This window comes from Lepidochelys olivacea (genome assembly GCF_965140295.1).
Source record: "Lepidochelys olivacea isolate rLepOli2 genome assembly, chromosome: 16".
Classification (NCBI taxonomy): Eukaryota; Metazoa; Chordata; order Testudines; family Cheloniidae; genus Lepidochelys; species Lepidochelys olivacea.
The window spans coordinates 8360051-8369164 of NC_140426.1; the positions used below are offsets into that span (position 1 = coordinate 8360051).

At 48.9% G+C, this 9114-nt stretch overlaps 1 protein-coding gene across 4 annotated transcripts; it reads right to left on the reverse strand.

Moving 5' to 3' along the window:
* Positions 1-4219: 4219 nt before the first annotated feature.
* On the reverse strand, positions 4220-9114 carry LOC311531987 (uncharacterized protein). Of its 4 annotated transcripts, none has more exons than XM_084649930.1 (3): positions 8909-9114; positions 7342-7447; positions 4220-6973 (listed from the first exon to the last, which is right to left on the reverse strand). In XM_084649930.1, the coding sequence occupies exons 2-3, from the start codon at positions 7379-7381 to the stop codon at positions 6006-6008; spliced, it is 1008 nt and encodes a 335-aa protein (XP_084506056.1). In that variant the 5' UTR covers positions 7382-7447; positions 8909-9114; the 3' UTR covers positions 4220-6005. The 4 variants fall into 4 exon arrangements, with proteins under 4 accessions (XP_084506056.1, XP_084506055.1, XP_084506057.1 ...); XM_084649929.1 differs by having other exon boundaries at positions 4220-6976; XM_084649931.1 differs by lacking the exon at positions 8909-9114 and having other exon boundaries at positions 4220-6976; positions 7367-7450.

The following is a 9114-nucleotide window of genomic DNA, read 5'->3' on the forward strand; positions in this document are numbered from 1 at the left end:
TTTAACTCCTTTATACCAAAGGGTTGAGATTATTTTCCAGCTAGAACTTCATTCCACTGATGTCAGGGTGAAAGATCAATCTGGCCAAGAAGGATATGCAATTATTGTAAGCATTGCAAAACCTCGGAAAGTATGGTTTACACCTGCCCCAAGACAGCAGAGTGATTAGATCATTAAATCCTGAGAGAGGATTTCACAGGGTTGAACACATGTTCACATCCTGGTTTTTATTTGCTACCTAGTGCTTTACACAGTGAAGAACTGCAGGTTTGATATTGTTGTACTCTTCAGATTGGTCTCCATTCTAACTACTTGTTTGTTGTTAAATTGTTCCATGATACTGCCTCTAGACCAGAGGAGGTTTTGATTTTATGAAGTTATCAGTGATACATAGTGCATGACATCAGAAGCCTATTCTATTCTGTTCTATTCTTATACCCAGTAGTGCATTATGTGGCATGACTGACATCTCTCATGTGTGGTTTGTTCTCTTTTATCCCTTCCCCAGGGGAGACTGTGTGCAGTGGAGTGGTTTGGCAGTGTGTGGGGTGTTGTGGGTTGTTTATTAATGTTCATGGTATTCCAGATTTATATTAGAACAGGCAGGTTGAAGAAATGTACCTTTTATTTGGAGTGGAGGCTGATGATGATCACGACGATTTTTAGTGGGGGTGGGGTGGGGATTTAACCAGTCTCGGACTGCCCCCAGGGAAGGTTTTGTCTTCCACATAGAGGAACTTTACTGCTGTCAGTCTGAGAGGCTTGTAATGTACACCTCAGTGTGTGTGTGTGTGTTTAAACTCAAGTAGCTTCCTCTTAATTGTTGTATGAGGGGACAGAGTTGAACTGAATCTCAAATAATGCTCACCAGTTGTTGCTGGTGCCCCAGCATTTCCTTTATCTCCTAAAGAAAGAAGTTTCAGATCTTGTGTTACCTGGAGGTCACATCCTGATCTGAGTGTGCAACCCAGCATTGGTATTAAACCCAGGCTAGGGCACATGAATGCTGATGTTTCCTTTCACTACTCTATTAAAAACATATAAATAACGTTTCCAGGGTGGCACATTTGCCCAGAAGGCACAGGCTGTAAGGTACGCTTGCCTTTTAACCCAAGAGCTATATTAAAATGCCAGTTATGTGAAGCATATTGGGAATACATGTCAGAAAAGCAAGATTTCAGAAGTTCCTTCCTTGGACCACGTGAAATGACAAGTACTGTTATTACAGCCCAAACCCTGAAGAATCTCTTGGTGCATCCCAGTGAAACTGATACTATGGCATCCCACTCAAGGATACAGCCTTGGGATGCTGTGTGACCCATTGGATGGATCCAAATGAGATGATAAGAAGAGATGGGGAATAAGGAGTATTCAGGGAATAACTAAAGCAGCAGATGACTCACACAGGACACAGAGCAAAACTGTCAGCAGCTCCCCCCAGCACTGCATCATCAACAGGAAGAGGTCGCAGGGGAGCAGACAGAGCACAAGAAGCAGGGTATGGAGGTATTTGGAAAGCAGCTACCAATCCCATGACACTGAGTTCAGAGGCTCCTGCGCATTTCAAGTGCGGTCTCAATTAACGGAACATTCAGTGCCATCTTTTGAAAATTCTAATGAGCCATTCTCAGTCTCACAGATGCTCCCTGGGGTTTGTGACAGCTTGTCTTCTCTCTGTCCCTCTAGCCTAGTGCAGATGGCCAGTGCAGGTCATCTTCTCCTAGGACGTGCATTTGCATATGGGGGCCAGGAAGTGGAACATCTCTTCCACGCCTTGCTGATCTGCCTGGTTCCTCCTTTGCTGCTCTGTTTGTGCCTCCTTTGTGGCTCCTGTCCTCTGGGAACAACCCTCAGGTAATACAACCGCTAGGTAACCATTGCCTTGCCACACCTATCCTGTGCTGCCATGCTCCCTGTCTGGCCTCAGCTCAGCAAAGCACTTGAGTACGTGATTAGCTTTAACCAGGTGCTTACTGATGTCAGTGGAACATAAACATGCTTAAAGTTAAGCAAGTGCTTCTGCAGGTTTGCTGAATCAAGGACTCTCAGTGCGAGTAACATCAGAAAAGCAGGTGCACCCTCCCATGACAGCGCTAACCTGTATGTCCAGGGAGGCCAGCAGCACCTCTTTCTCCTGGTGAAAACCGGGAACTATTTAGCCGAGGTGCCGTGGCAGAGCTCTGAACCCACTCACCTGTGTGGGAACAGGAGGGGCCTGGATAACGTCTGGTAGCTGGCTACAGATGCAGGGCTGTTGCTGGGAAAGGCTGTAGTCGCTCCCTGAGTGGAGGGAGTTGGAAAGCTGGCAAACCTGACTGGGGGAAAGCCAGATATGTAGGAAGAAGCCCAGGGAAACAGCAGCAAAAGGTAGGATTGTATTGGACTGTGGCTGCTTGTTATTGGGTCTCTGGGCTGGAACCCAGTGTAGAGGGCAGGCCTGGGTTCTCCTACCAGCTGCCGGGAAGCAGTACAGGGTGTTGGAGGTGCCAGCCAGCCAGTGGGTTTGGAAAGATGGTGAATTCCCCAGAAGGGGAGGACATTAGTGACCTGGCCGGAGGGCCAAGCCACGAAGAGGAGACTGCAGTCCCTGGAGTGAGAGGGGCAGCAGGGCAAGACTGCATAGGAGAAGACATCACCAGAGTGGGAGCACTAATACACAGAAGACAGCCAGCAGGAGGTGCCATGAGCAGTGAATAGACCCTGTGACATCAGCGTAAAAAAAAATCACAAGAATGTTGTGATTATTCCAATCCCAAATCTGACAAGCCCCAAAAATTCAGTGTTACAGTGTCATAGATTCCAAGGCCAGAAGGGACCATTGTTATTGACTGTTCTGACTTCTTGTATAACACAGGCCAGAGAACTGCCCCACACTAATTCCTAGAGCAGAGCTTTTAGAAAAAATCCAGTGCTGATTTAAAAATGGTCAGTGATGGAGGATCCACCACAACCCTTGGGAAATTGCCCCAATGGTTAATAATGCTCACTGTCAAATATGTAGGCTTAACTTCCTGTCTGAATTTGTCCAGCTTCAACCTCCAGTCATTGTATCGTGTTACACCTTTCTCTGCTAGATTGAAGAGCCCCTTATTAAATATTTGTTCCTCATGTAGGTACTTATACTGTGATCAAGTCAACCCACAACCTTCTCTTTAAGCTAAATAGATCGAGCTCCTTGAGTCTATCACTATAAGGCAGGGTTTCTACTCCTTTAATCATTCTTGTAGCTCTTCTCTGAACCCTCTCCAATTTATTAACATCCTTCACGAATTGGGGGCACCAGAACTGGACACAGGATTCCAGCAGCAGTCGCACCAGCACCAAATACAGAGGTATAATAACCTCTCTACTGCTACTCAAGATTCCCAGGTTTAGACATCCCAGGATTGCATGAGCTTTTTTGGCCACAGCTTCACACTGGGAACTCATGTTTAGTTGATTATCAACCATGAGCCCCAAATCTTTTTCAGAGTCACTGCTTCCCAGGATAGAGTCCCCCATCCTGTAAGTATGGCCTACATTGTTTGTTAAATTAACCGAGTGCAAAGCTGTGATTATCCCAAGGGCATCACTTAGAGGTGGTTAAGAATTTTCAGTCAAAGCCATTTTTCAGAAGAAAACTGGGTTTTCAACAAAATAATTTTTTTGCAAAAATGTGTCTGCTTTCAGTGGAAAATCTTGAATTTTCATTAAAAAAAGGAACATCCCCAGCGGTGCCCCTGTCATGATGCACTGCTCCCCTCACCAAGACAGGAGATTGTGAGGCCTCATGAGAAATGTAGTCTGACCAGCGAGTCCAGCCAATAGAGGACAGTGGGAGTAAGAAACATCTGAACCACAACTCCCAGGAGGCACCGCAGTGGCATTTCAGAATTGAACTACTGTATATCATTTTTTTGGCAGAAATATTTCAGTTTTTAATTTTTTTGGTAAGAAAATATTTCAGTTTTTGATTTTTTTGTCTTCTCTCAATACTCAAATACTCAATGAGTGAATACTCAAAATTTTCTGTGGAAGAAAAGCCATGTTCCAACCAGCTTTAGTATCCATTGCAAACAGCACTGTCTAGACATTTGTATATGCTAATGGCATAATTGTCCTTGCCTTTGAAACCCAGTCTCACTGCATCTTTTCCATCACTAACTAGTATAAGTGTACATTTTAGGTCCAGTGTGTCCAGGCTCTGGGTATGGCTAAAGCAGCAAATAAGAGGAGACAGTTGTAAAGAGAATCGGAGACACCTTATACTTGTTATTTAATATGGAAACAAACTTAAAAGAACCACCCCCTCGGTTCTTCATCATCCAACTAGTCTTGACCTGATAAATTCTCAGTTCTGTGTTTGCTCGGTAGGGTCTAGCCAGAAGGTCCCTACATATTTTAAAGCCCGCTTCCCCTTTCTAATGTGTCTTTTCATCCCATTCTGTTTCCTTGCTTGTTTTACCTTCTCGCTAATTAGTTCCAAACAGGGTCAGTGTGGAGATTAACTCAGCTTTATTGTACCAGCCCTGGAGCAGGCTCAGGAAAGCTCTGGCAACTCCTTTGGAAAGTGCGGCAGAACCTGGGGGAGAGAGCATGCTGTTTTCTTTAGCGACCAAAGTGAAGGCCCAGACGCCAGCAGCATCACAGAGCCATGGGCTTCTTTTTCTTCAGTGTGCTGCATACAGTTGGTTCAGTTCCTGATTGGTAAAAGGTGCACAATTCACAGATGTCCTTATTCCTGTTCTGGGAATGTCCAAATTTACTCAATTTTCAGAGCCGAATCTACAGTCACAGGATATGAACCACCCAACCTTTCACTCCCACCTTGATACATATCACCACTATACGGTACAATTGATTGATGTTGCGTTTTCAATGGTCAAACATATTATTAACTTTTGGAAATCAGAGCAAACGCTTCTACATGAAACCGGATGGAGAACACGCATTCTGTACAGGCACAAGGGAAACTCATACCAAATAAGGGCCCAGTCATGCCAATGCTTATCAAGCATAGTACCTACTAATGTCTGCAGTCACACTGAAGTCAGTGGGACTACGTAGGTTAGTACGCAGGCTGCATGGTACTAACTGTGTGCAACAGTGACCCCAAGAGAGAAATGGGAGGGTTTTTATTTAATTTGGCCATTTTAACTTGGCATCGCTATATAGCCAAACTCCGGTTGAAAATGCCTATATGGCCATGTCCTCCATCCAAGACCCCACCGCAGCTGAACCTAAATCTTACAGCAAAGTCTCTGGATTCTACAGTGCTCTGTTGCAGCAGACTAGAAATTTGGTGGCAGTTTCATTAAATTAAGAATGGAGGCTTTTCATGATTTTGGTATGAAAATGAACGCAACGATCAATACAGCTGCCCTGTTGTTAGTTTTGACTTTTTCTTTCCCCCTTGCAAAAGCAGTTTGTTGGTTTTCAACAAACTCTGCCATTTAGATTACCTGGTTTCACATGCATTTAGCCTCTGATGTGTTTACTTGTCCCAAGAAGCTTGGCTGGGTTTTAACACTCCAAACTTTCCTTAATTGGAGGGCATCTCAGAACACCCTTCTTTGACCAGCTCACTCCCTGCCCCAGGCCAAGACATGCACGGCTCAGGATTCCCCAGGCAACCCAAATGAAAAAAAAGTTTTGCCAGCTAATAAAAAGGAAAAAAGAGAATGTAAGTATGCAAATTCACTGATCCCCAAACAGGCCCAGAGTTACCTGGGAACCCTGCTCCGTTCCCTCACCCATCTCAAACCACTCATGACTCAGCAACAACACCCACTTCTGCCTCCTTTCCTGGTCCCCATCACCTTGCATCCCGAACCCCAAACTTTCCCTTCCCACAGCATCTCCTCATTGTCTCCTCACCCCACCGCATTCCCAAGAGCAGCACACGAGTGGGAAAGAGCTCCACATTCCCCAAAAGGAGCGGATGCCCTGGATTCCATGCCAGGCCGCGTCTTGGATGGGATGTGGCCTGTAGCTGTTGGTCCATGGTCTTCACAGGTGCTGGGCTCTTAGCCTGTGTGGATCCTCTGGTGTGTAATAAGGTTCGAGCTCCGGCTGAAGCTCCGCCCACAGTGGGCACAGGCGTAGGGCCTCTCGCCTGCGTGGGTCCGCTGATGCTGGAGGAGATTGGACCTTGCGCTGAAGCTCTTCCCGCACTGGGCGCACTCGTGCTGCCGCTCCCCCGTGTGGATCTTCTGGTGCTCGCTCAGCTCCGAGCCGCGGCTGAAGCTTTTCCCGCACTGGGCGCACTGGCGGGGTGCGTCGGCTGCGTGGAGCCTCTGGTGCCTGATGAGGGCGGAGCTCATGGAGAAGCTCCGCCCACACTGGGCGCACTGGTAGGGCCGCTCGCCCGTGTGGATGGTCCAGTGCTGCAGGAGGTGGGAGCTCAGGCTGAAGCTCTTCCCGCACGCGCAGCGGTAGGGCCGCTCGCCCGTGTGCGTCCGCTGGTGCTGCACCAGGTGGGAGCTGACGCTGAAGCTCCGCCCACACTCGGCGCACACGTAGGGCCGCTCCCCTGTGTGGATCCGCTGGTGTCGGACCAGGTGGGAGCTGACCCGGAAGCTCTTTCCGCACTCGGCGCAGTCATAGGGCCGCTCGCCAGTATGGATCCGTTGGTGCCGCAGGAAGGTGGAGCTCTGGGTGAAGCGTTTCCCGCACTCGGGGCAGGCATAGGGCCGCTCCCCTGTGTGGGTTCTCTGATGGACAGTCAGAGACGAGCTCTTGTTGAAGCTCTTCCCACAGTCCGCGCACGTGTTTGGTCTGTCCTGGTGGGCGAGGCCATCGCCCACCTGAGCAGATTTACCCCAGCTCTGCGCCAGTGGGTTCCTCCGCCGCCTTTCTGGCCTGCACCGAGTCTCACGGGCTCCTCCCCACTCAGGGCTCTGGGATCTCGTGGGTAAAGTCACAGGAGGCTTCACCATCTCAGGGGCTTCATGCAGGGGCTTCTGCTCCTCATTCTCTCTCGGCATCCCATCACCTGCTGGAATGAAAAATAATTTGCTCCCTGCACTGGGGACAAAGAGAACCTCAGGAGCAGGAAGGGCAGTGGGGCTTGTCCTGAATATTAAAAGTCACCAGAACTAAACTCCACAAAACCCTTTCTCTGGGAGGGGGACTTATGGTGCCTCAAAATCCCACCTGAGCCATAGATAAAGGATGGGCCGGGGAAGGACCCCTGTTTCATATCAGTTTGGATGGGTGGGAAGCCCTGAATGTCTAGGATATGGTTACTGCAGTGAAGGAGGCGGGATGACAGAATGGCGAGGTCTTACAACAGCTTGGATGGAATTCCACGATTCTTCTCCGTTCATTGAGTTTTGGGATTGGTGCAAGCTTACTCCTCACCTGTGTGGGCACAGCTCACAATCACCTCATGGCCTTGCATATCTGGGACCCACAGCTCTTCTCCTTGTTCTGTCTGGGATCACAGCCGGTTTTGGAACGGGCAGTCCTGTTCAGGGGAAAGGAAGTGTGTGAGATCAGGGTTTGTCACACGTTTGCAGAGCGTTTGTTACAAAAATGGTGCATGGTTTTTAAATGATGCTTCCTTTCTGACGGCAGGTATAGCTCATCTCAACAGAGGGGAAAATGTTCTTGGAGGCTGGTGGTGTAGCTAGGAATGGAAAGGTGAGTGGGCAGGCAATGACCGACTCACGCTAGCTCATTTAAGATGACATTGTGACATGGGCTAGCTGCCCGAGTCTAAGCCGACCCCTTGGGGCTGAGTTAGGGAAGAAGCAAGAGAAACTAAACTGGCTGAAGGCAGTATCTAGTATTTAGTTGGGGATTGGTCCTGCTTTGAACAGCAGGTTGGACTAGATGACCTCCTGAGGTCCCTTCCAACCCTGATAGTCTATGATTCTATGATTTACCCCCGATGCACACACCGCTCTGGGAGTGAAATGTGGGGGGAGATGCAGCTTGTCTCCCTTGAGGCTGAGGAGCTGCCCTGACACCTGCACAGGGAGCAGGAGTCAGCGCTGGGAGGGCTCTGCTTCCAGGGGTGGCTCTCTATCAGTGGGGGGGAGGGGGGGAGTGACCAGGCTCCCAGCTCTGTGGGGAAGGGTGCTCTAGGGGCATGGGTAGGGCAAGTCCCCACGGACAGGCCGAGTGTGGAGAGGACACGGGAATGCTGTACATCTGAGTGACTGCTCAAGCACGACACTCCTGTCCTCACGGAAAGCTCTGAGGGCAGGGAAATTACCCTCCTATTTTATTGATCAAGTTCTGGCAGTGTCCTCAGCCTGATGCAAAACGTAGAAGTGAAGTTAAAGAGCTCACAAAGAGGCAGACACAAAGAACGCAAAACCGGGACTTGTCAGACCAAAGGTGCAGCTGGTCAGACAGCCTTCCCGGATGGTGGCCAAACCAGTTGATTCAGGGAAAAAAACAGAAAAATCAGGGGGAAATCCTTGAAGTCATGGGGGCAGGATTTTGTCCTGTCTGTAGAAATATTAAATCCTGGCCATCGATGAACAAAACGCCATACAACAACAGAATAAAATGAGCCACTGCGGTGACATTGCTCCCCAGGGCAGCATATTCCCTCAGAAGTGTGTTTACTATGAAGAGGAAGGGAACTGGCTTTGATTTTTGTTCCCCCCTCTGGTTAAAAGGAAAGCAAACTGGCCCAAGGATGATGCAGTTGCGAGATCTGGGAGCTCATATCTCGGAGCTCTTATTTCGCCTTCTGCCCCTTTCAGTCTCTCTCCTTTCCCAGTGGCACTCGCCCTCCAGCTGGCAGGTTGATCCCTGTTACATTTCCAATGTGATCTCTCTGCCCAGGCTAGGACAATAACAGTGAGTCTGTGCAGTGAGTGGATCTGGGGTTCAGGCACACAGGGGGCAGCAGTGGGGTAGGGGGGAAGGAGAAGGCAGTTACAGATACTTTCCTGCCTTCTCTTTCAATTACCTGCAGTTCCTGGCTCAGAAGGTGACTGTAGAATCTGTTTGCTTCCCTGAGACAGTAGTTACAGCCAGGGACGGGGCCCATTTTTGGTTTGCAGGGGCACTTTAAATCATGCCTCTCAGCAGCCCAGGGCCCCCTGGACATGGGAGATCAGCAGCTCCTTGCTCTGGGCTTCTGGACAGAAGGGAGCTGGAAAAGGGCCTTTCTCA

Excerpts from the sequence above, each read along its gene's own strand:
- LOC311531987 (XM_084649929.1), bottom strand. The coding sequence starts at position 7,381 with ATGCAAGGCCATGAGGTGATTGTGAGCTGTGCCCACACAG. Across the intron at positions 6,977-7,341 it reads TGTGAGCTGTGCCCACACAG|CAGGTGATGGGATGCCGAGA; the intron begins GTGAGGAGTAAG and ends TTTTCATTCCAG.